The sequence below is a fragment of the Leopardus geoffroyi genome, chromosome A3 (genome assembly GCF_018350155.1).
Source record: "Leopardus geoffroyi isolate Oge1 chromosome A3, O.geoffroyi_Oge1_pat1.0, whole genome shotgun sequence".
NCBI lineage: Eukaryota > Metazoa > Chordata > Mammalia > Carnivora > Felidae > Leopardus > Leopardus geoffroyi.
Genome location: NC_059336.1, coordinates 12,533,277 through 12,559,597, shown reverse-complemented (window position 1 = coordinate 12,559,597; position 26,321 = coordinate 12,533,277). Strand labels below are relative to the sequence as shown.

At 43.6% G+C, this 26,321-nt stretch overlaps 1 protein-coding gene across 3 annotated transcripts in view; it reads left to right on the top strand.

Annotated features, from left to right (window-relative positions):
- ARFGEF2 (ADP ribosylation factor guanine nucleotide exchange factor 2) overlaps nt 1-26,321 on the top strand; it is a 104,681-nt gene that overhangs the window by 64,381 nt on the left and 13,979 nt on the right. For all 3 annotated transcript variants that reach the window (XM_045444302.1, XM_045444303.1, XM_045444304.1), the window contains 11 exons: nt 2,107-2,147; nt 2,252-2,421; nt 7,775-7,926; nt 13,439-13,611; nt 15,347-15,507; nt 17,251-17,381; nt 17,523-17,652; nt 20,698-20,833; nt 22,595-22,733; nt 22,842-22,896; nt 24,363-24,477. In XM_045444302.1, the coding sequence (XP_045300258.1) occupies nt 2,107-2,147; nt 2,252-2,421; nt 7,775-7,926; nt 13,439-13,611; nt 15,347-15,507; nt 17,251-17,381; nt 17,523-17,652; nt 20,698-20,833; nt 22,595-22,733; nt 22,842-22,896; nt 24,363-24,477 (1,403 nt within the window). The remainder of the gene's footprint in view (nt 1-2,106; nt 2,148-2,251; nt 2,422-7,774; nt 7,927-13,438; nt 13,612-15,346; nt 15,508-17,250; nt 17,382-17,522; nt 17,653-20,697; nt 20,834-22,594; nt 22,734-22,841; nt 22,897-24,362; nt 24,478-26,321) is intronic.

Sequence of the window (26,321 nt, the reverse complement as noted above, 5' to 3'; positions counted from 1 at the left end):
ATGATTTTCAACTCCAGAATTTCTGTTGGGTTATTTATTACTTTTTTAATATATTTATTAATATTCTCTACTAATGAGACATTGTTCTTATCCTTTCCTTAAGTTCTTTGAACATATTTGAAATAATCATCTTTAGGTGTTACCTGCGTGGCTCAGTTGGTTAAGCATCCAACTTCGGCTCAGGTCATGATCTCACAGCTCGTGAGTTCGAGCCTTGCATCCGGCTCTGTGCTGACAGCTCAGAGCCTAGAGCCTGCTTCGGATCCTCTGTCTCCCTCTCTCTCTGCCCCTCCCCTGTTCTCTCTCTCTCTCTCTCACACACTCTCTCTTTCTCTCTCTCTCTCTCAAAAATAAACATTAAAAAATTTTAATAAAAATAAAATAATCAACTTTAAAACTTTAGTAAATTCAATATCTACGTTTCCTCAGGGACTGGATCTGTTGTTGTTTACCTGTAAATAGGCCATCGTTTCTTGTTTCTTTACATGTCTTAACAATTTTTTGTTGAAAATTGATACTTTAAAAAATACATTGAGACAGCTTTGGGTATCAGGTTGCCCACCACACACCCAGGGTTTATTATTGTTGTCATTGCTATTAGTTTGTTGAATGACTTTCCTGAACTAACTATATAAAGCCTGTATTCTTTTCGCATATAGCCACTGTCTCCTCATTTGGCGTTTGTGATCCGCTAAGAATTGGACAAAGATCCCATATGCCTGGGACTGTTAAGCATGCCAGCCTTTGCTGCGGAGTTTTGAGTGTGTTTTGGGGTGCCCCTCTGATGCTCTGGCATGTTGTGTTGTGCCTTAAGGCCTGCCAAAGATGAGCACTTAGGGCCCTGTCCTGTCTTCCGTGGGTGTGTACAAAGCCTTACCCATGTGATGGCTATCTAGATTACCAGGAATATGGTAGAGCTTTTTATTACTTTTTTTTTTAAGTATTTTTTTTTTTTAATTTTTATTTGAAAGAGGGAGAGAACGTGCATGCGTGCACATGCGAGCAGGGAAGAGGGGCAGAGGGAGAGAGAGAATCTCAAACAGGCTTGACACCCAGTGCAGAGCCCAATGCGGGGCTCAGTCCCATGCCCCCGGGATCACAGCCTGAGCCAAAATCAAGAGTCAGACGCTCAACTGACTGAGCCACTCAGGCACCCCTGGTGTACCTTTTTAAAGCCTCCCGTGGACACCTTATTCCCAACTTTTCCTTTTAAATTTTCGCCCAGGTCCTTGTTTGACCTGGTCGTACTCAGGTAGCTGCATTGTTCATTGGTTACACAGATTGCTTGTGACAAAAGCCCCACAGAAAAGGCTGTTTGGACTGAACGAGGTCTGTGTCAAATATGGACAAATCCTAGAAATGAGGGTTCCCAGGGTACTGCCAGGCAGGTCACATGTCAGTTCCCTGAGAATGGTATTTTGGGGGAAATTCCAGGACTGTTCTGTTCTCTCCTGTGGAGCTAGGTTGCTGGTCTCACAGTTACTTTGACTTCAGAGCTGTTGGTTTTCAACACTCCCATGGAGCTGGGGAGACAGTAATGGAAATAGGCCAAGTTAAAACACCTTCGTGTCCTGTGTTCATACCAAGATTTAGCCATTTTTCTTGAATGAGCATTTTATCAGCCTTTGGCAATTTCCAGAGTCAGTCCTAGAAGAGTTGGTTTTGGTAAGTTTTTTTGCCAAAAAAAAATTGTTTTGTGTGTTTGTGTTCATCTTACGGAGGAGCACCTTTTTAGTATATTTATTAATATTCTCTATTAGAGAGACATTGTTCTTATCCTTTCCTTAAGTTCTTGGAACACATTTGAAATAATCAACTTTAGTTGATTTAGTTGACAGTGTCCCACTGTCGTGACATCATGTGCTGTTATACTTTACTCCCCCTTCCTTCTTTTGATGTGTCACTTTTTCTTTCTACCGTTGTAGGCATTTCTGCTTTCAACTCAGTTCATTTACCAGTTCTGTGTCTCTGATGCCTCCTCATTTATTTTAGTAGAGGTGCCAGACCCAAAACGTTTCCTTGTTTGCCTTTTCTTCAGTGTTTGAAATTGAAACTCAGCTTCCAAATCTAACTTTGATCTTACTGTGTCTGAAATTATCTTCCTAGAATTTTTACTGGATCTACCAGACTGGATGGAAATGCCATAGGTATGTATTTGTCACTCACATGTGACAGCTATAGAATCCTCATGTTGTGACTCTCTGGCCGTTACTAATGAAGCCTCGCATGTGTTGTTGGGTCCGGCCTGCAGTTGACTTTGTCCGCTGGTTGTGTGCCGTGTCCATGGACGAGCTGGCCTCCCCCCACCACCCCCGCATGTTCAGCTTGCAGAAGATCGTGGAGATCTCATACTACAACATGAATCGGATTCGGCTGCAATGGTCCCGAATATGGCATGTGATTGGAGATCACTTCAATAAGGTAACTCTTCACATTCAAAAACTACTCCATCGATGTCCAGAAAAAGGCAGGCAGCTGTATTCAAAAAAGAAGTGATTGAGAGTGTAGGTGCCTGTACACATTTCCGTGCTATCCGAGAGTAGAGCATTCCTGTGAAACCTTTTGTAAGCTGAAATGGTGTAAAGCAAAGAGGTAGTTACCATTAATTTGTATGAAAAGTTTTTTGAGCATCCCCAGACCCCCCAAATAACCTCTCTCAGGCATTTCTGATACTTCAGGACACATCTTGCTAACGAAGCACGGAATCGAGATAAAGCCCAGGTGCTCAGTGAGAGTTCAAAGCTCTGGCAGCTTGATGCGGAGACGCCAAGTGGAGTTCCCGGGGCAGGGGCTTGGTGACACCAGTCCGGCCTCTAGAACAGCTCGCTGCGAAACAAGTGCTGAGTGTTATGTTCCCTTTTCACCTTCTTTTGTAAAAGCAGAAGTTCTCTTCAGTTGTTTTTTTTTTTTTTTTTTTTTTTTGGTTCGCAAAAACTGACACTAAGGCAGGTCTTTCATAAAAGCAAAGCAGTGCCACCTGACATTGCGAGAAGCAGAGGACACTCGTAATTCGTTTTCCCTGCAGAGCGTATTTACATATTGCTAGAACTCGGGGAGTGTGGAACTAAAATAGTATTGGTACCAAAAATACTTGACTGTCCCCTGCCCAGGGTGTAGGCTGACGCCACAAACATCGTCATAGTCACTGGACCAACACTGGTGTTGGAGCACATTGCAAAATCCCGTGGTGTCTTCTGAACGACCAGAGATTAAGATGAAGTTCTGTATGTTTCACTGTTAAACGTCCCTGCTGCTTCTTTTGGCTTTCTTTGCTATCGCTCTCCTAAAACCTTTGTTGAGAAAACTAACATTTATTTTTAAATTAGAAGCAAGCTAGAGGTTTGTGTGTTTTGAAACTGACAACTACTGGAAACCAGACTACGCTTCTTTGTTTCCACTGGAAGTTTCATCGTGTACATGTAGGCACTTGCACACATCTGTTGAACACACTTTACAGATCAGAACATATACATACCATGTGTGTGTGGATGCGTCTCTGATGCCATTGACTTCTTAAAGGAAAAGTAATAGCTAAATTATACTGTTTACTACCAAAACACACTCCATGATTTCAAAACCATTTCTTCACTCCTGGAGATAAAGAGTTCTAATACAGATGCTTCAAAGAACTGTGAGTAAAAGATAGTTTATCCAAAAGAGAATCGCACTCTCTGCATTGAATGGAAGAAGCTTCTAAAAAGAAGTGGTCTGCCACTGGGATACAGAACAGGCAGTAGGATGCTAGTAAAGGGTTTATAGCATCTGTCGATTTCTGTGGTGTAACTAGCCCCGCCCCCCACAACCGATTTGAGGCTAAGCAGAATGATATTGGAGATAGTGGTAGTGCGGATTAACAGGGTTGAGCACCGTTGGCTCTTGTGGGCAGCTGCTAACCTGCTTCAGGCCCCAACTGAAATGAGACCTTGTCAGATGCAGTCTTGTATTCTTGTCCAGGTCTGTGACCGCTAAGCTGGAGCAAACATTGCTCATTGATGCTGCGAGATCTTTCCACCAGCAGCTTTGGAGTCCTATTTTCTCTTAGAAGTGATAATCCAAAAGTGGGGTTTTTTTTGGTAAACATGTCCCAACTCTTTCGAGTCTAGATTTTATGTTCGGTGGGACTTGAGAGAGAACATCAATTTATACAGGTTACTGTTCCCACCTATGATTCTATTGTCAAGACTTTTTTTTTTTCCTTTTATTTACTTTGAGAGAGAGAGAGATAGTGCGCGCCAGAGAGGGGCAGAGAGAGAGGGAGAGAGACAGAGAATCCCAAGCACAGAACCGGATATGGGGCTCGATCCCACGAACCGTGAGATCATGACCTGACCTGAAATCAAGAGTCAGATGCTCAACTGACTGAAGGCACCCCTTTTGTCAAGAGTCTTTACGTGCCGGTTCTCAGTTATCTTTGGGCCGCTTATGGGCAGGCCTGGGACATGGGCTGGCAGGTAGTAATTAGACTTTTCGTGGTTGTCAGCTTCATTACAAATGTCTGTTCCATCTCATCAGAGCCATGAAGCACAAAGTTGTGGAAAATTCAGTCCCTCCGTCTGCAGCTCGTCATTCTTTCTACCACTTCAGGAAGATGTTGTGCTTCCCCTTGGGAACCGGGGCACATAAGGGTCTCAAGGTTTGAAGAGATGGTTGGCTGAGTACAGCTGTAACTTAGCTCTTGGAATTCTAGCAGAGTCTTTGGCACAGTCCCATGTTCCTCTTTTAAACTAGGGCGCATGCGTGTCCTGGGGTGTGTGCAAAGCTGCTCAATCAGCATGGAGTGTGCTCTGTAGCAGGAACTCCTGAATCCCCCTGATTTTTACAAGAGGAATATTCTCTTTATTAGTCTTTAATTAAACGAACGTTACATGACAGGCGCCTGGGTGGCTCGGTCAGTTGGGCATCCCACTTCAGCTCACGTCGTGATCTCACGGTTTGTGGGTTCAAGTCCCATGTCGGGCTCTGTGCTGACGGCTCAGAGCCTGGAGCCTGCTTGGGATTCTGTGTCTCCCTCTCTCTCTGCCACTCCCCTGCTTGCACTCTGTGTTTCTCTCTCAAAAAATAAATAAACATTAAAAAAAGATTTTTTTTTTAAATAAATGAACACTCCATGAACACCTTAAAAAAATTACAGCTAAAACCACTTTCAACCATCACCACTCCCCAGTTGAGCCCTGCCCCAAACTAATTGTTAGCAGTTTGGTATATATTTTCCCAAACATTTTTGTAGAAATATAATAGAAATATAGATATATAGAAATATATCATAGAAATACAGATAATCTTGTCTTGGTTTGTTTTGTTTTTTTAAAAAACGTGATTAGTATTACATACCAGTTTGTAACTTTCGTCTTCCACTTAGCAAGGAATCTTAAAGATTTGACTGCTATTAGAGTGTATGAATTTATTTTTATAATTGTAAAGTACGCATAACATTTTTCATTGTAATTGTTGGTAAACGTATAATTTATTAGTGTTAAGTACACTCACATCATGTGCAACAGATCTGCAGAGCTCTTCTTTTCCTCCCGTAAAACTGAAACTCCAAATTCATCAGACACCAGCTTCCCATTCTTCGCCACCCCTCCCCCAGTTCCTGGCAACCACCATTCTGCTTCTTGTCTCTGTGAATTCAACTGTTAGAGACTTCGTATAAGTGGAATCATGCAGTATTTATCTTTTGGTGACTGGCTTATTTCACTTGGCATAATGTCCTCAAGGTTTATCTGTACTGTAGCCTGTGATAGAATTTTCTTCTTTTTTCTTCTTCTTCTTCTTCTTTTTTTTTTTTTTTTAAGGCTTGGACGTATTTGTTTTTAACTGCCAAATTTTATTGCATGTATGTGAATATACCGTTATGTAACCATTTTCCTATTGATGTTTCCAATTTTTCTTTTTTTTTTTTTTAAGTTTATTTATTTCTTTTGAGAGAGAGACAGCGAGCGAGCATGCTTGTGCTGGAGAGGCAGAGAGAGAGAATCACAAGGAGGCCCCATACTGTCAGCTCAGAGCCCAGCATGGGGCTTGATTCCATGAACCATGAGATCCATGACCTGAGTTGAAGAGTTGGACGCTTAACCAACTGAGCCACCCAGGCGCACCTGCAGTTTTTCTTTATTGCAAATAAATGCTATTGCCACGTTACTTTTGTTAAAAGTAACGCATATTCAGGTCAGACCACATGCTAGCGAAGTTCCTTGCTTGGAGCAGGCTCCTGCAACATGCCCCAGGTCCCTTCGCATGGGTTCTGGTGGAAAACATCCCCTTGCTCTGCTTTTAGGATTCTTTTTGAGGCAAAAGCCTGAGCAACCAAATATATAGCCACAGCTCCAGTCCCTAAAAGTAGGTAGACTACAGACAAGTACAGTTTTAAGGAAATCAAAAGCCTCAATGTTTGTGCTGAATTCTTTGAGGCTGGCGATAGACATTTATAATTTGCTTTAGGTGACAGACAAGTATGAAAAGGCTTTAGAGACTTTAAAGTCTTTTGACTTCTCCTTTTGTTTAGATAAAATTAATTAGTACATGAGGAATTATTTAATTAGTATAGAGTTTCAGTTTTGCTACATAAAGAGTTGCAGAGATCTGTTGCACAACAACGTGAACGTACTTAACACTGCTGAACTGTGTGCACTTCAGATGGTCACTTTTATATTTTACATGTATTTGGCCACAATCTTAAAAAAAAAAAAAAAAAATTTAAATAGCGAGGTGCCTGGGTGGCTCAGGCAGTTAAACATCTGACTTCGGCTCAGGTCATGATCTCATGGTTCATGAGTTCGAGCCCTGCATCAGGCTCTATGCTGACAGCTCAGAACCTGTAGCCTGTTTGGATTCTGTGTGTGTCTCTCTCTCTGCCCCTCCCCCACTTGCTCGTGCGCTGTCCCTCTCTCAAAAATAAATAAACATTAAAAAAAAAATTTAGCATATTTTGAAAGCACTTTAAATGTTCAGTACTGATCTTTCATCATTAAAAATTTTTTTTTCAACGTTTATTTATTTTTTTTGGGACAGAGAGAGACAGAGCATGAACGGGGGAGGGGCAGAGAGAGAGGGAGACACAGAATCGGAAACAGGCTCCAGGCTCCAGGCTCCGAGCCAACAGCCCAGAGCCCGACGCGGGGCTCGAGCTCACGGACCGCGAGATCGTGACCTGGCTGAAGTCAGACGCTTAACCGACTGCGCCACCCAGGCGCCCCGACCTGTACAATTTTTAAGTTTAATGATGAAAGATCAGGGGGCCCAGGCGCCCCGACCTGTACAATTTTTAAGTTTAATGATGAAAGATCAGGGGGCCCAGGCGCCCCGACCTGTACAATTTTTAAGTTTAATGATGAAAGATCAGGGGGCCCAGGCGCCCCGACCTGTACAATTTTTAAGTTTAATGATGAAAGATCAGGGGCGCCTGGGTGGCGCAGTCGGTTAAGCGTCTGACTTCAGCCAGGTCACGATCTCGCGGTCCGTGAGTTCGAGCCCCGCGTCGGGCTCTGGGCTGTTGGCTCGGAGCCTGGAGCCTGGAGCCTGTTTCCGATTCTGTGTCTCCCTCTCTCTCTGCCCCTCCCCCGTTCATGCTCTGTCTCTCTCTGTCCCAAAAAAAATAAATAAACGTTGAAAAAAATTGTACAGGTCATAGCCAAGAAATGCCATTTTCTTTTTTCCTTCGGCGTGCTTTTCCAGAGCATTTGTTTTGAAGGCAGCCTATCCGTTTTTGATGTTCAGAACCCCACATCCACAGTTGCACTGTGCCTGTGTCACCTCACCTCCCTTTCCTGCTCAGGTTGGCTGTAACCCCAATGAAGATGTGGCCATCTTTGCTGTTGACTCCTTAAGGCAGCTCTCTATGAAGTTTCTCGAGAAAGGAGAATTAGCCAACTTCCGTTTCCAGAAAGATTTTCTGAGGCCCTTTGAGCATATCATGAAGAAAAACAGGTATGTACATTGTTCTAGAAGACCTTTGGTCAAACTCCCCAGGGGAGGCCCAAAAAGACCTAACACTAATCACACAATATTTTCTTCCCTTGTTGATGGAAGCAAATAAAATGAACAGCCTATAATTCATCTGTATCATTTTTTTTTTTTTTTATGTTTACCTATTTTTGAAAGAGAGCATGAGCGAGTGAGAGACAGAAAGATTGGGGGACAGAGGGTCCAACGCGGGCTCTGCACTGGCAGCAGAGAGCCCAATGCGGGGCCTGAACCCACGCACCACGAGACCATGACGCCTAGCCGACTGAGCCACCCAGGTGCCCCACACATGTCATTTCCAAGTAAATCACTGAGATCTGTGTGTGGCCTTTACCAGAAGAACAGGTTACACCACCACAACTAGTAGAAACATACCATGCATCGTTACTGGGGTGGGTGCTGAGGTCCAGAGAAAGAGCCACTGCTGAGGCATCCTAAAACAAGGTCAAGAATTACATGACCCTTCATTTCTGCCCCGGAAGGCGATAGAAGAGATCAGGACAACTATCCCTCTGAAGCACTCTCCCTGTTCATAATTTGTTCCCTTTGCCTGTATTTATTGCAGCCTGCCATCGCTAGGTACTGTTCTAAGTGCCACACATACAGCACAGAAGCAAACAGTCAAAAATTCCTGTTTTCATCTGGCCCTGATTTAATCATCATCGCAACTGGGTACAGGGGTGTTCGTTACCATGAAATTCAAAAGTAAACCCTTGTTTAGATTCCAGTGAGATAGATAAATAAATGTTTAAATCAAGGTAAGGGGCTAAGAGTAGAAGCACTCTTTTATACAGGCCGGTAAGCAGGCGTTTGGTATGTTGACCCTTATGCAAAGGGAGGAACAAGCCAGGAGTGGCTGTATGTGGTCTTGGGAGAAGCAAGAGCAAAAGCCCTGTGACAGAGTATGCTGGGCATAGATGAGGAGGAGCAAGGAGGCTGGTGTAGCTGGACAGAGTAAAACAAGGCAGAAGGTTCTGGAGGATGAAGCCCTGGGTCGCAGAGTGCCTAGGTCATGGAGGAGCCGTCAGCTTTTGTCAGCACTTTGGCGTGTTCTCTGTGAAAGACAGAAGCCATTGGAGGCTTTTGAGCAGAGAAGTGAAATGGTCTGAAGTGTTAAGGGATTGTCCTGCACTTATCTGTGGAAAATGGAAAGCAGTAGGATGGGTTAAGCAGCTACTGTAATAGTTCAGATTTGGACCCGGGGGTGAGACACCGTGGGATTTGATTCTGCATATGTTTTGAAAGGACAGCCTACTTTGTGCGCTGAGGAGTTAGCTGTGGGGCATAAAACAAAATGTCAAGGATGACTCAGCTGTAACCCTTTGTGTCTGTCCCCATCCCTAAAATGTGTCCATGAGATCTGCTTGGATTGTTTGTTTTTAATGAGAGGGGTGCCTGGGTGGCTCAGTCGGTTAAGCATCCTACTTCAACTCAGATCATGATTTCCCAGTCCATGAGTTCAAGCCCCGCGTCGGGCTCCGTGCTGACAGCTCAGAGCCTGGAGCCTGCTTCCGATTCTGTGTCTCCCTCTCTCTATCCCTCTGCCACCCACGCTTGCTCTCTGTCTCTCAAAAATAAACATTAAAAAAAGAGCTTACAGGGGCGCCTGGGTGGCGCAGTCGGTTAAGCGTCCGACTTCAGCCAGGTCACGATCTCGCGGTCCGTGAGTTCGAGCCCCGCGTCGGGCTCTGGGCTGATGGCTCAGAGCCTGGAGCCTGCTTCCGATTCTGTGTCTCCCTCTCTCTCTGCCCCTCCCCCGTTCATGCTCTGTCTCTCTCTGTCCCAAAAATAAACGTTGAAAGAAAAAAAAATTAAAAAAAAAAAAAAAAAAAAGAGCTTACAAGTTCAAAGGCTATAAGCCAGCGTGGGTCACTTAGGATAATAAAAAAGGCAGCAGCAAAGTCTGCTTGATATGTCTTTCTCTTGGTGTCTTTCTTCTTCACCTTACTGCTTATTTTAATAGAAAATAAAGCTCATCCCAGAATCTGGCCTCACCCCTGAGTTTAATGTGCACACACAAATACCCTCCCGCCTCTGGGGACACTGTCGATAGTGCCAAGGAGACCGAGGCCTTGTGTAGCAGAGCAGTGCGCTCACGCCTGCCTGGCTGGCTGGTGGCACTGATGGCCCCAGAATCCCAGGCCTTCCCTGCCCATCCCGTGGCTGCCCAGCCAGCGTTTGAGTAAGGGGCAGAGTGAGTTTAGAATCACACATCGCCAACCACTCTTACACACTGTTGATGGAACCGTAACTTGCTGTAACATTTCCAAAATCATTGGGGCGGTATCCATCCAGAACCTTACTATTTTTGTGCCTTTTGACTCACTAGTTCTATGCTTTCGCAACTCTTGTAAGGAATTAATTTGAAATACAACGAAATGTTGAAATAACACAAGATAATTTTTTAAAAGCCAGATACGACCTAAATATACAAGAGTGTTAAAGTAATTCTTGGTACAGCCACAACGTGGAATATTGGGCAGCTGTGAAAGATGTTCACAAAGTTTGGGGCACCTGGGTGGCTCAGTCGGTTAAGCGCCCAACTCTTGGTTTTGGCTCAGGTCATGACCTCATGGTTTGTGAGTTCGAGCCCCACATCAGGCTCCATGCTGATGGTGCAGAGCCTGCCTGGGATTCTCTTCTCTGTCCCTCTCCCTGTGCCCTGCCCCTTCTCGTGCTCTCTCTCTCAAAATAAACTTAAAAAAAGAAAAAAGATGTTCACAAAGTTTATGACATAGGAAATGCTTAACAGTTTAGTCAAAAGGCCAGGTTATAGAATTGCACAGTGTAATAATAGTGCTATCAGAGCGCCTGGATGGCTCAGTCGGTTAGGCATCTGACTCTTGATTTTGGCTCAGGTCATGAGCTTACTGTTGTGAGATTGAGCCCCATGTTGGGCTCTGTGCTGAGCATGGAGCCTGCTTGGGATTCTCTCCCCTCTCTGTCTCTCTCTCTCTGTCTCTCTCTGTCTCTGCCTTCCCCCTACACATACACATGCACACTCTCGCTCAAAAATAAACTTTTTTTAATGTTTATTTATTTTTGAGAGACAGCACAAGTGAGGGAGGGGCAGAGAGAGACGGAAACACGGAATCCGAAGCAGGCTCCAGGCTCTATGGTATCAGCACAGAGCTCGACATGGGGCTAAAACCCATGAGCTGCGAGATTGATCATGACCTGAGCCAAAGTCGGACGCTTAACTGATGGAGCCACCCAGGCACCCCCTAAAATAAATACACTTAAAAAAAAAAAAAGACAGTGGGGGTACCTGGGTGGTTCAGTTGGTTAAGTGTCCAACTTCACCTCGGGTCATGATCTCACATTTTGTGAGCTTGAGCCCTGCAATGGGCCTGCTGCTGTCTGCACAGAGCCCACATCAGATGCTCTGTCCACCTCCCCCACCCCACCCTTGCTTGCACTCTCTCTCAAAAACGAGTAAACGTTTATAAGTAAATAAATGAAAATTTGAAAAAGACAGCGAGATCAATCTCTGCATGTGAATACTGTACTATCACAGGAATTTTTTTCATCATGTTTTTTCTTCATTTTCCAGAATGTTCACTGTCATCACATATTACGGTGTGACACATATTAACAATCAGGCAAAAAACATTTTATTTTATTCATTGTTTTTTTTTGTATTTTTAAAACTGTTTATTGATCTTCAGAGACAGATAGTGGGGAAGGGGCAGAGAGAATCCCAAGCAGGCTCCGCACTGTCAGCACACAGCCTGATGTGGGGCTCGATCCTATGAACTGTGAGATCATGACCTGAGCCAAAACTAAGAGCTAGACATTCAACCGACCGAGCCACCTAGGCGCCCCAAGCATTAATCAGTACGTGTAGTTCATCTCAACAAGCTGCTTTTTTTCCCCATGGGGAGGCAACCCTAAATTCAGTTATATTACATATTAAAGTCGCCTAAGTACGTAGTCAGTCTTTTGTCATCTGTGGGCAGCATATTTACTTTGTGGACTTCTAGATAATTTTCGACTCTGTTTGGACTTTTTGTTTGCTTTCTCTAAATGACCTATTATCAGTTAGCATGAGTCCTGCAGACTAACATGAATGTTATCCAAGACAGATGAAATTTGCAAGCCAAGTTTGCAGTCCTAAAGCCACTCTAATGTGACTTTCAAAGCTAGTGGTATAAGAGCTTGCTTCTTGTTTTATTTGTAAAATAATAGAACTTACTTCATGACTGTATGTGTCTTAATAGGTTCCAAGGCATATACACTAATCTGTCACAGATACCCAGATAATACCATGGTGAACCATGCAGCTGCTTCAGAAAATGGGCCATTTTTCCTACCTTCAGGTTTTGTTTTGTAATAATTTAAAAGGTTGCATCTTAAGTTATATATCTATACTCCCATCCATGCATATGTGTTTACCATACACGTATATCCCTGCCCAAAAATCTAAGAGGATATGCACTAAGAATTGAGGAATGGTCATGTCTGGGTGGCAGAATTATATTAGTGTAAAGGTTTTCAGCCAGAAAAACTGGCCAACGATGGCTTAAACCACAAGGCTGTGTGTTTTTTACTTAAGTCAGAGGCAGGCAGTCCCAACTTTGATTCCTTAGCCCAAATTTTCATCGAGGACCCAGGTTCTTTCTGTCCCTTTGGCCACCCACAGGATCATTTTTTATCCTGGAGCCTACTGTTTCATGCTGCTGAACGGAGGCTCTATCTCCAGGCATCATGCTATGTTCACAATGGGGATACCAGGAAAGGGGGCAGAACCTACCATGTGTATTCCTTGTAAGACAAGGAATTGTTTTCCCTGTAAAACCAAAGCCATAGTAGAAACCCCTCCCCATGCCATTCCCATGACTGTCTCTTATATGTAATTAGAACAAGTCATATAGCTCCCCAGACGCCAAAGAAGTCTGGGCAATTGAGGACCTGACAGATGAGACAAGATTGTCATGTTTTCTTGTCCCGTTTATGGTTGGTTCCCTGAGGTCAGGCATGTTGCTTCCTGGATAAAATTAGAGTCCTGTTGTCAAGGAGGTGAGGGAGAGGTGGCTGCTGGGAAAGCAGCTGTCTGCCACAGTGATCATCTTAATGTTTTTTCTTTTTGTTGTTTCTAATTTAATTTATTTATTTATTTATTTTTTTAACGTTTATTTATTTTTGGGACAGAGAGAGACAGAGCATGAACGGGGGAGGGGCAGAGAGAGAGGGAGACACAGAATCGGAAACAGGCTCCAGGCTCTGAGCCATCAGCCCAGAGCCTGATGCGGGGCTCAAACTCATGGACCGCGAGATCGTGACCTGGCTGAAGTCGGACGCTTAACCGACTGCGCCACCCAGGCGCCCCATCTAATTTAATTTATTTTTAATGAATGTGGATTACTATGTGCTTTTAAAAAATGTGTTGTTTTTTTTTTTAACATGCTTTTTTTTAACATGCTTTCGTCCCACCATGCAAAGTACAGCTGACATGGCTGCCCCGTTCTTTCCTCAGGTCTCCGACCATCCGGGACATGGTGATCCGCTGCATCGCCCAGATGGTGAACTCCCAGGCGGCCAACATCCGCTCAGGCTGGAAGAACATCTTTGCCGTGTTCCACCAGGCAGCCTCGGATCACGACGGGAACATTGTGGAGCTGGCCTTCCAGACCACGGGCCACATTGTCAGTAAGTGGCTCTACTGTCCCACCTGCAAGTCTCAAAGGGTGACCACTTATTTCCTGTCTCTTTTACTCCCCAAAGGGGCTTCCTTGTTTGAGATCTGCAGTCATATAATAACGTGGCAGGTGGTATTCTGAGCACTTGAGGCATGTGCGCAAGAACCCCGTGAGGGAGATACGGTCGAGTCTCATGGTTCGCAACCACAAAACTAGTGCTGCCCGCACTTTTGCGGACACATGCGTGCATCCAGCAGGGAGATACTTGAGTCGCCCAAGGCACGTGTTCCCAGCTGAGGTGAAGTGAGATGATGCTCTGCCTTTTTGTTTCAGCTCTCCCGCTGTAAATAAATAAATGTCCTTTCCGTGGTCTACCTACTACCACATATTGTTTTCATTTTTGATTTTTTTTGTTGGTGAGTTCACCATTTAGGATGGCCCTGAAGTATAGTGCCGGAGTGCTGTCCAGTGTCCCCGGAGAGAATACACGTTCTCGATAAGCTTTGTTCAAGCTTGAGTTAAAGTGCAATTGGCAAAAAGTTCTGTGTTGTGAACCAACACTATTTGTTAAATCCTGAAACACACATAAAACAAGGTTATATATTGATCGGGTTTTTTGTTTATTCATTTTTGAGAGAGACAGAGTGTGAGTGGGGGAGGGGCAGAGAGAGAGGGCGACACAGGATCCGAAGCAGGCTCCAGGCTCCGAGCTGTCAGCACCGAGCCCGACTTGGGGCTCGACCTCACAGACTGCAAGATCATGACCTGAGCTGAAGTCGGACGCTCAATTGACTGAGCTGCCCAGGCGCCCCGGTCTTCATATAAAGTATAAAGCAGATCATCTTTGATCTTTTTTGAGGTCTTTTAACTCTTTGTAAGCTTCTTGCTATTCATATTTTTGTCTTAGGTGATATTTGTAGGTTTTCAGAAACCTTAGATTTCTAAATTACCTTTCACCTTTAGCTCATTGACCTTCTTTATCTCCCTTTGTCTTCACAGCCAGGTAAGGGGTGGTCTTGGGACAGAAACGGCCAGGGCAGTAAAGGACGCACTCGGGATCACCCAACCAGGGCCTAGCTCAGTGCTCACCTTCTGTCGGCGAAGGCAGCTAGGGGGCCATTTCACACACACATCAGTGTTCATCCTGCATCATTCCTTAAACTCCATCCTAAAGTAGCTTAAATTGAAATGGACACCTTGGCATCCTGATGAAGCTTGGTTTTTTTATGGCTTGTCCTCTCTCACTTCTTTGGGGACACTTGTCAGGTAGGACTTCTTCAGAGAGTCCTTCTCTTACCCCCAGCCTAAGCAGCCTCTCCTGCCTTCTGTCCCCTCACCCAGCACTCACCCAACCTGAGATGATATTTTATAAACGTACTGACACAGGTGATTCTTGTCTGTCTTGCCCATTGGAGCAAGAGCATTGTGAGGGCAGGGAATTCGATTGGTCACCTCTGTCCCCAGGGCCCACAACCATGCTTTGCACATAGTTGGCACTCTAAACGTTTGTCGAATGAATGAATATTTGGACCTTTGCATCGTTGCTTGAGCTCAGGAACCAGTTTAGCCCAAGTGGTGCTCAATGGATTCATCCCTGAATAACTTAATAAAAAGTTGTGTCTTCCGGAGATGGTGACATGTTTCTCCTAGATTTTCACAAAAGTAACTGTCTTGGGGTGGGAGGGGGTGTTTGATCCCTATTTCTAGGTCCTGGTCTTATAAACAATGTGGCTTTGTTTCCACAGCAACTATTTTCCAGCACCATTTCCCTGCAGCCATCGACTCCTTTCAGGATGCTGTCAAGTGCTTATCAGAGTTTGCCTGCAATGCCGCCTTCCCGGACACCAGCATGGAGGCCATCCGGCTCATCCGCTTCTGTGGGAAATATGTCTCTGAGAGGCCTCGGGTACATTTTTCCTCTCCTCCCCCTTGGGCACTGAGGGAAAAGGAATCACGGGGCAAAAAACCCTTACTCCTGGCAAAGAACTTTCCAGCTGCGCTTTCAGAAGTGCGTGTTTGCCCTCAGCTAGGCGTTCAGTTCAGAATGCCGCTGTTGCTGTTTTGTGTGTATGAGGTGACTTGTTTTACCCCTACCAAACTTTTATGTAGTATTCTAGTAATTGTTTTTGTGGAAAATAATAGTATTTAGCTTTGAATTTTGGCAAAGCTGAAGAAGCTAGACCTATTTGTAAGAGAACAAACCTGGGGCCCCTGAGTGGCTCAGTCGGTTGAGCGTCCGAGTCTGGATTTTGGTTCAGGTTGTGATCTCCCAGTGGTGGGAGCAAGGCCTGAGTCAGGTGTGGGGCTTGCTTGAGATTCTCTCTCTCCCTCTCCCTTTCACCTTCCCCTCTCTTGCACACGTGCTCGCTCTCTCAAAAAATAAAGCAAGAGAAAGAACAAACCTACCTCTTAAGGAAAGACATTTTACCCCCCCCCCCAAAAAAACACGACATTTTACCATTTTGACATGACTGAGAAATCACACTTTAAAAATCATCTTTTGTTTTCTCCCAGAAATGTCCGAGTTTATTCTGTTATGTCTCACCTTTCCGAAGAAGCCTGCTTGGTTAAACGACCATCTCAAACAGTGACATTAAGTAGGATAAGCACATCTAAACTATGATGGCTCATACAGATCTCTTCTTCAGATCTTTTCTGCGTATTGACTTACTCAGTCTCCACATCAGACCTATGAGATTGGGAATTATGTCCCCATCGTACTGGAGAGTTCACTGAAACAGAGAGAGAAATTGCCTAATGTTGGATAAGCTGAGCTGATAAAGAAATCCCATTACAGCAGACAGCACTGCTTCAAGAGTGGTTCCGGAGCAAAAGGCTCAAAATCCCAGAGGTGGGGCAGGGAGTAGGGCTTCCCACCCAGACTGGGAAAGACTGCCAACTTCTAGCTGCATGACCTTGGGCAGCTTACTTATAATCCCGGTGCCTCAGTTAACTCATCTGTAAAGTAGGACATTTATTTGTATCTGGCTCATGGTGTTACCGTGAGAATTGTTAATCCACATAAAGCACTGTCACAGTTCCTGATGCAAAGCAAGCCCTCAATAAAGAGCTGCTGGTGGTATTGTTTTAAGGAGTGTGAATTACAGTTATATTCCAGAAAGACCTAAGGTACGGAATCATCTTGAATACCTTTTGACCTTTAATGCTTTTTTTTTTTTTAATGTTTATTTTTGAGAAAGAGAGAGACAGAGTGTGCGCCCAAGCAGGGGAGGGGCAGAGAGAAGTGGGGGACAGAGGATCTGAGGCAGGCTCTGTGCTGACAGCGGAGAGCCCAACATGGGGCTCAAATTCATGAACCATGAGGGAGACGCTTAATCGACTGAGCCACCCAGGTGCCCCGACCTTTGGTGCTTTTCTTAATGGAACACCTCCCACCCGCAGGACCCTCGTGATCTGCCCACTCAGCTTATTCTAAAACCTACAGAGGTCCAGAGGTTCATACGTGGAAGCTGCTCGTGTGCTCTTGGGAGAGGCTTGTGTCTGCCTCCTCTGGATTCCCGGTCCCACCCTTGCTGAGTGGATGTTTTTAGGAGGGGAAGATATGTGGGGCCTGGAGCTTCATGTAGTTCTCTTTGACTTTCTTCCTTTGCTTGCTTGGCCTGCATCTGAGAGATGACCCTCCTTGTAGGTGCTACAAGAATACACAAGTGACGACATGAATGTGGCTCCTGGCGACCGGGTCTGGGTCCGAGGCTGGTTCCCCATCCTGTTCGAGCTCTCCTGCATCATTAATAGATGCAAGCTGGATGTTCGGACAAGGTAACCATGTCCCAGATGGTGCCCCTTCTGTCATGGAATGAGCCTCGGTCACCGGCTTAGTTGACCCGTGCTCTCCCACCGTCTTCTCTGCTCTTTTCCCCCTCACCCATTCCCTCTCTGTGCCTGGCTTTGTTCCTCCAGAGGACTCACGGTCATGTTCGAGATCATGAAGAGCTATGGCCACACCTTTGAGAAGCACTGGTGGCAGGACCTGTTCAGAATTGTGTTCAGGATTTTTGACAATATGAAACTCCCTGAGCAGCAGTCAGAGGTAGGTGATGACTAACACGGTGCCCTAGATGTGGCTAGGTGGCGTGGGGGTGGGGGAGTCTCTGCCTTTGTCTGCTGCGGGATTGTGTCATCATCCCCACGAGGTATGTTTCAAAATGAAAACCCCATCCTTGGAACTCTTATACCAGAAGCAACTAATGCTAAGAAACTGTCCCCATCTGAGGAAGGGTAAGGGGAGAGAAGTCACCATGGCCAGCCTGCTTGGCCCTTGGGCATTACACCTGCCAGTTCAACAGGGCACTGCTCCTGTCTGTTCTTTGGTCCATATCAGCTTCTCAGCAGTCAGTAAACAATGGGATGTCTCTGGTCCCTAAAAGAACCCATTTAAAACATTTTTACGAGTGCCTGGCTGGTTCAGTCAGAAGAATGTGGATTCTTGATCTTGGAGCTGTGAGTTCAAGCCCCACATTTGGCATAGAGATTACTTAAAAATAAAATTTTAAAAAGAAAAGTTTTTAATGAAGTTACAGTTGGAGATGATGTTGGCAAATTATTAGGCTTTTTTTTTTTTAAAGGATATCTGATGCCTCTAGTTGTCATTGTTATTTATACCCCAGGGATAGAGGGAGGAGGAGAGGATATTCTAAGACTTTTAGAAGGGAAAGAGTCACTTTCTTAACCACTTTTAGGAATACCGTTCTCTCCTTCCCCCTGGTATAAAAGCAACATAGGTTTAGTATGGAATATTGAGAATATATAGAAAACTCAGGGGCGCCTGGGTGCCTCAGTTAGTTAAGCATCCAACTTCGGCTCGGGTCATGATCTCACGGTTCATGAGATCGAGCCCCACATCAGGCTCTCTGTTGACAGTGTGGAGCCTGCTTGGGATTCTCTCTCTGCCCCTCCCCCACTCACACTCTCTCTTCTCTCTCTCTCAAGATAAATAAGCTTAAAAAAAAGAAAAGAATACGCAGAAGACTCACAATTTTACCATTCAGAAATAAGAGTTAATGTTTTGGCAAATTTCTGTCTTCTACATGGTTAAAGTATGGTTGAGGTCACAGTATAAGAGTTCAGCTTTCTAATCTTATTTATTTATTTTTTTTATTTTTTTTTTTCAACGTTTATTTATTTTTGGGACAGAGAGAGACAGAGCATGAACGGGGGAGGGGCAGAGAGAGAGGGAGACACAGAATCGGAAACAGGCTCCAGGCTCTGAGCCATCAGCCCAGAGCCTGATGCGGGGCTTGAACTCCCGGACCACGAGATAGTGACCTGGCTGAAGTCGGACGCTTAACCGACTGCGCCACCCAGGCGCCCCTCTAATCTTATTTTAAAATAACTTAAATTTTTCTTCTTGTAAAACAAATCAGAATACAGAAAAACAAAGAAAACATTTGAACAGCCACTGTTCCAGCTTCCACAGGCAACCACCATTAACCTACCTTCACATTCTTCGTGTGTTTTTTTCTTTACAAAAATGGGATTCCAGCCCACACACTGTAAATTGCTTTATCAGTTTAATACCTGAGTGTTTTTTCACAACCCTAAGTCTTCTTCCATACTGTTTTTAAAAGCTGCAAACTGTTGGGGCACCTGGGTGGCTCAGTCAGTTAAGCACCTGACTCTTGATTTCAGCTCAGGTCCTGGTCTCATGCATTTGTGGGATTGATCTCCACGTCAGCTATAGTGCAGAGCCTACTTGGGATTCCCTCTCTCCCTTTCTCTCCACCCCTCCCCACATACCCGCTCTTTCTCTCTCTCTTTCGAAAGTAAATAAATAAACATTAGAAAGAAGGCAGCACTGAAATGAACATTCTTTGCTGCTACCTTTGTTCTTGTTTTTTCTTTTTTCTCTTGGGACAAGTGGTATATCAGGTTTGGGGCTTACAAATTACTGAGGCTTTTGATACGTACTTTCAAGTTACTTCCAAATAAATTCGCAACCTTTATAAATTTACAGCCTTTTACATTTGAACAGTGCACAAGAGTTCCCGTTTCTCCATACCCCTCCAACTCTTCATACCTTAATGAATTTTTTTAGTGTTTATTTTTGAGAGAAGAGCACATGTGGGGGGAAGGGCAGAGAGAGAGGGAGAGAGGGAATCCCAAGTAGGCTCCATGCTGTCAGCGCAGTGCCCAACTCGGGGCCCAATCTCATGAACTGTGAGATTATGACCTAAGCTGAAATCAAGAGCTGAATGTTCAACTGACTGAGCCACCCAGGTGCCCCCATACTTTTTTTAATCTTTGTTCATTTGATGGGCCATAAGTATCACAGTGACAAAGTTTTGTAATTGCTGATGATCTTGCAAACTTTTTTTCACATTGCTGATTCACAGTTTTTTTCTTTCATGAATTGCTTTTTCACATCCTTAGCCGATCTATTGGGTTAGTTATCTTTCTCCTATTGATTTAGGAGCTTTTTAGTGTATAAGTAACATAGCATATCCTTCCATAAATTGCAAATGCTTTTGCCCACTTTGTTATTCTCGTTTTGTTTTCATTTTAGAAAATTTTAGCTTTTAGGGAACCAAATTCATCAGTCTTTTTCCCTTATGGCTTCCACTTCTGGAATCTTGTTTTGCAATTAGCAACCCTTCCCTTTTCAATGATTTTCTAAATCTCTCTATACATTAAATACTTAAAATAGTGCCATGAAATTACCAGCGGTAAATTTTGGGTGTAAGGTATAACTTAGCACAATCTCATACTCACTTTTTCCAAATCATTAAAGCCTTTGGTCAGTATCCCTTTGAATGACTATTAATGTCCTGACATATGTATATACTTAATTTAGTTGCCACCTTCTTGGGCATTTGTTCATATGTGTTTTCAGTGTGTAGGTGCCAGTGTGGCATAAACATCTTTATTCACAAGACTTCATCCACAGATGTTTACTGCTTTCCTTAGGATCCACTCTTTTGGGCAGCGTGACTGCCTCCGTGGGTGTGAGCGTTGTAAAGACTGACTGTAGACACGTACTTCCAGGTTGCACAGCAGAGCAGTTTTTCCCCTGAGGTAGGAGTGGGCCCATTTCACCACAACGAGAGTAGCTTTTAAACATTACCTTGTTGTTTTTCAGAAATCCGAGTGGATGACGACAACGTGCAATCACGCACTCTATGCTATTTGTGACGTGTTCACCCAGTTTTATGAAGCTCTGAACGAAGTTCTTCTTTCTGATGTGTTTGCACAGTTGCAGTGGTGTGTAAAACAAGGTACTCTCTCCGTCTCCAAGCGTCATCCTTCTTGACGTAGTTTTTAATGAGAGGTTCGTTATTTCAGTATATGAAAGCAAGAATGTAATGCCAAGGAGTACAATATATAATCAGTGAAAATGTGTATTTTTTTATTTAATAAGAACATAGAAACAATCTCAGGTCAGTTATAAAGCATTTTTTATTATTTAAAAAAAATTTTTTTTTTTAATGTTTATTTTTGAGAGAGAGAGAGAGAGGGAGGGAGAGAGCGCCCATGAGTGAAGGAAGGGCAAAGAGAGAGAGGGAGACACAGAATCCGAAGCAGGCTCCAAGCTCTGAGCTGTCAGCACAGAGCCTGACACGGGGCTTGAACTCACGAACTGTGAGATCATGACCTGAACCCAAGTTGGATGCTTAACCCACTGAGCCACCCAGGTGCTCCTAAAGCATTTTTTAAAGATGGATGTAGTTATTATTATATTTAAAAAGAAGTGCCTTTAGGGGTGCCTGGGTGGCTCAGTGGGTTAAGCGTCCCAACTTTGGCTCAGGTCATGATCTTGTAGTTTGCAAGTTCGAGCCCCATGTCAGGCTGTGTGCTGGCAGCTCAGAGCCCGGAGCCTGCTTCGGATTCTGTGTTTCCCTCTCTCTCTGCCCCAACCCCGCTCACAATCTGTGTCTGTCTCTCTCAAAAATAAAACATTAAAAAAAAATTAAACATTTAAAAAAAAATTTAAAAAAAAAGATGTGCCTTTCTATATTATACTATGGTTTCTGCTTTTGTCGTAGTTGAAATTTTCTGTAATGTTTTTAAAATGTCCTGTGGGAGGGGCACCTGGATGGCTCAGTTGATTAAGTGTCCGACTCTTGATTTTGGCTCAGGTCATTATCTCAGCCTCGTTGGGCTCTGCACTGATAGTGTGAGCCTACTTGGGATTCTCTCTCTCTCCCTCTCTCTCTGCCCCTCCCCTGCTTGCTCTCTCAAAAATAAACATTTTTTTTTAATATATTATGGGAGTCAATATAAACAACAGCTTCATCAGTGGACATTTTTCGTTTGAGTACTTATGTGTTGATTTTAGTACATCCTAGGAAGAATACCTACATAGCACATTAGATCTGGATTCTGTAGATAGTTTTGGCTTAGGACAAAGCTTAATTTCACAAAGTTTTTCAAAAAGTGACTCAGTTTTAAAATAAGTGAAAAAACAATCAATACCAGTATGGCAAAAACTGGAAGTGCAATGTCTGAGTGACTAAATTTTGAGAGACACTGATCAAATATTTCCGTCTTCTATCATTGATCACATAAGAAGCCAGTTAATTAACAAACTGACCTTTTTCCATCCCAGCAGTAAAGCTGTGGTAAGTAATTTTAACTCTTGATAGCCTGTTTAACAACAAAAGTTATTTTTTTTATTTAAAAAAATTTTTTTTTAATTTTTATTTATTTTTGACAGAGAGAAAGACAGAGCATGAGCGGGGGAGGGGCAGAGAGAGAGGGAGACAGAATCTGAAGCAGGCTCCAGGCTCTGCGCTGTCAGCACAGAGCTCAAACCCACAGACCGCGAGATCATGACCTGAGCTGAAGTCGGACGCTCAACCGACTGAGCCACCCAGGCACCCCAACAACAAAAGTTTTAACACTGTATCATTGCTTCATTAAGTAAGAGGATGCAAACCCTCTGTCATGTCCCCACCTCGTAAGACGAAGCATCAGTGCCCTGGTGGGAATCAAACCAGCAGCAGAAGTTTGATGATAGATGTTGCTTTATTTTGCAGATAATGAGCAGTTGGCTCGCTCCGGTACAAATTGCTTAGAAAACTTAGTGATATCCAATGGGGAGAAATTCAGTCCCGACGTCTGGGATGAAACGTGCAGTTGTATGCTGGATATCTTCAAGACAACCATTCCACACGTGTGAGTGCAGATGTGATTGTTGCTGATTCTTGCTGAGCTCAGTAGATGTCTTAAGGCTCCACATTGCCTTTCACACTGATCATTTTCCTTCTCTTGCATTCCCTTCAGTTTGCTGACATGGAGACCTGTAGGGATGGAGGAAGATCCATCGGAGAAACACTTGGTAGGGTTTTTTGTTGTCATCTTTTCTCTGATCTCGTATTAGGTAAAAAAATTAAGTAGCCCAAGGAGTTTGTGCTTTTCTGATGGGAAGTGAGCAAAAAAGGCTATAAGCTTTAGGAGTGCCTGGCTGGCTCAGTCAGTGGAGCGTGCAGCTCTTGATCTTGGGGTCGTGAGTTGGAGCCTCACTTGGGGCATGGAGATTACTTTAAAAAAAAAAAAAAAAAAGAGTTAAAAACTATGTTCATTAACATGTTTTTTTAGAAAGTACAGAAGATAAGTCACCTCACCCAATAAAAGCCACAGTTCACATTTCTAGTTTTTACTTTGTGCAACAGCACACGTATAACCCGCGTGTGTTTGAAATTTGGGCGCGCTTGGCACAGAATGTTTTACCTAACAACGTGTAAGCAGTCTTCCATATTTTTAAATATTGTTTGAGAGCAGCCTTTCCAGTGACTATACATTATTATATTTAGTGAATTCTCCCTTGTTGGACTCTCAGGTCTGGTGTTTGCCTGTTAGAAGTAATACTTTGGTGTAATTATCCTCATTTATTCCTCTCCTAAATAAAGAGTGCTTTCTTCCACCACCAGTGAAATAGTGATTGTTATTTTTTGTGTGAGGCCACATCAAGAAGTTCTAATTCAAGTCTCACTTTACAAAATTTTGCTTTATACGGGGTTTGTATTATTAACGTCTATTCCCAAATAACTGTAAAGCTATTAGATTTTAAAAGTCATTTGGAGGGCATCTGGCTGACTCAGTGGAGCATGTGATGCTTAATATCAGAGTCATGAGTTCGAGCCCCACATTGGGCCTGGAGCCTACTTTAAAAAAGGGGTGGCATTTAGGATATAGCAACTTAAAAAATGAAGCACCCTATTTAAACATTTTTTGTTTGTCTTCTGTCAACTTTTTAAAAAGCTAGCTCTTGGCACTAGTGTATTTTTGAGCTTGTCCTCATTAATTGGCCATATGTATTGTTAAATCATAATATGTAGAGAAATACCTTTGAAGTCAGAATAAGAAAATACGAGATTTAAAAAAAAATTTTTTTTTAATGTTTGTTTATTTTTGAGAAAGAGACAGAACGTGAGCAGGGGAGGGGAGGAGAGGAGGAGACACAGAATCCGAAGCAGGTCCCAGGCTCTGAGCTGTCAGCACAGAGCCCGATGCGGGGCTCAGACTCACGAACCGTGAGATCGTGACCTGAGGCAAAGTCAGACGCTTAACCGACTGAGCCACCCCGGCACCCCAAGAAAACGTGAAATTTTAGTGGGAGGGAGAAATAAGTGAAATTTATAATGTCTCCTGTGCAGTCCAGCATGGAATGTCATTTTACTTCAGTCTAAGCAAGGCACTTACCGTCAAGTTGGGCCAGCCCCAGTGTTAAGCCGGGCACATCTCTGCCCAGGTACTCAATTGTGGATAAAGTGAACATTGTATTTCTCTCTGGCTTACTTTTAGGATGTGGATCTGGACCGCCAGTCTCTGAGCAGCATAGATAGAAATGCCTCTGAGAGAGGCCAGAGTCAACTCTCTAACCCGACCGATGACAGCTGGAAAGGTAGACCATATGCAAGTAAGGCTACTTTTTCTAGTTGTTTTCATTTATTTATTTTAAATAGGTAACACACTTATGCAATTTAAATATTTGCAAAGTACAAGAGGATAAACACGATAAGCCTTCCTTCCACCCTGTGCCTCAGTCTGCCAGTCCCTTACTGTGGCAGCCAGCGTCACCAGCTTCTGTACGTTTCCAAAGACATTTTATCCATATGTAAGAAATGCATATCCGTAAACACATATGTCCGTGTACACACATACACATGAATTCTCCTGTCCTTTTTATACAAATTAGGGAATACTATACATTGTTTTTTCAGTTAGTATATCTTTAAGATCATTCAAAATCAGTACTTTAAAAGCTTTCACATTCTTTTATACTATTTATGTTGTCCAAGGATGTGGATGTACTATTGTTTGCTTAATTGGGTTTCCTACTAATGGACATTTATATTATTCCCAATCTTTGTGACGAACAGTACAACATTGAATCACTTAATGTGTGTGTCATTTGTGAGTTTATCTGTGTAATAAATTCCTAAAAATGGGATTGCTGGGTGAAGTGCACTTGCCATTTTGACGGATGATTAGATTCTTACCCCATTAATGTTTCTGTTTACGTGATCTTCAGGAACACACAGGTGATATTTCATACCTTTGGAGTATTTTTAATTTGCAGTTTCCTAATTATGAGTGAAATGAGCAGTTTTTCATGTGTCTAAGATCTTTTCATGATCTGTTCAAATCTTCATTTTATATTGGCTGTTAGTCTTTATTGATTTGGAGAAGCTTTTTATGTGTTAGAGATCCCTTTTCTGGATATGAGTTTCAGATGACTTTTATCAGTTTGTCCCACAGTGTTCTTGTGATCTATTTTACTGCCTGTCATTTTAAAAAACAGGTCTGACAGTTGCTATGCACCAGGCACAGCACTGTGTGTTTCAAATATGTGATCTCACATAATTGGTACTCTACCGTTTGAGGAGGTACTGTTGACATTTGGATCCTTGGGACCTAGCGCACTTCTGGCTGACTGAGAAACTGGAACCGTCCTGTTTCCTGGTCTGGTTGTTTTCGAGCTGTGGCCATATTGTTTTCCTTCATAGCAGCCCCACCCTCTTCTCCACATGCCAGGCTGTAGGTGTTCACACCGCTGTTAACTTCTCAACCAGTGCATTAGGCAAAGCCACACGTGCTCACCGCTATTTTTTGAAGGCGCACCCTTGGGATCCATTGAAAAGCTACCATGTTCCTCCATATCTGCAGCTCGTGCCAGTCTCTCTGTAGTAGCCAGTGAGAGAATGAACAGTGCTGCCTCGTTGGCTCCAGATAAAGGATTGGCTTGTGTGGAGGAGGCACGTTTTAACTAGAGCCGCTCTTGGTGCAGCAGGATGTTTATACTCTGAGAGGTGCCTGGGCCTTGAGACCCCTGTCCTTCCTCCTGGGAACGTGCCTCCAGTCTCCCATCTCAGCCTGCCCTGTGGGCAGCAGGTACAGGCTCACGGCACTTGCGTTGTTTCTCTTCTTTTTAATGTTTGGTCCAGTCTGATGTTACTGAATTGGCATGAGTCAAATGTACATGTTTTGCAACTCCACCGTATTCCTCTTTAATTAAACTGATTCTACATAGAAAATTGATAGACAGACATACAGAAAGACAATTTTAGTCACTTTCCAAAACTTGAGAATGACCTAACCTCATTTGGCATCACTAAATGCTTTATGTAATGTTTTCAACTTCCTGATTCTATAACAAGAAGTTGAATGAGGAATCTCTACTTTTATTATAGTCAAATCAACCCACACCTCCGAAGTGCCTGACATGGACCACACTGAGCCCAGGGAGTGAGAAGACAAAGA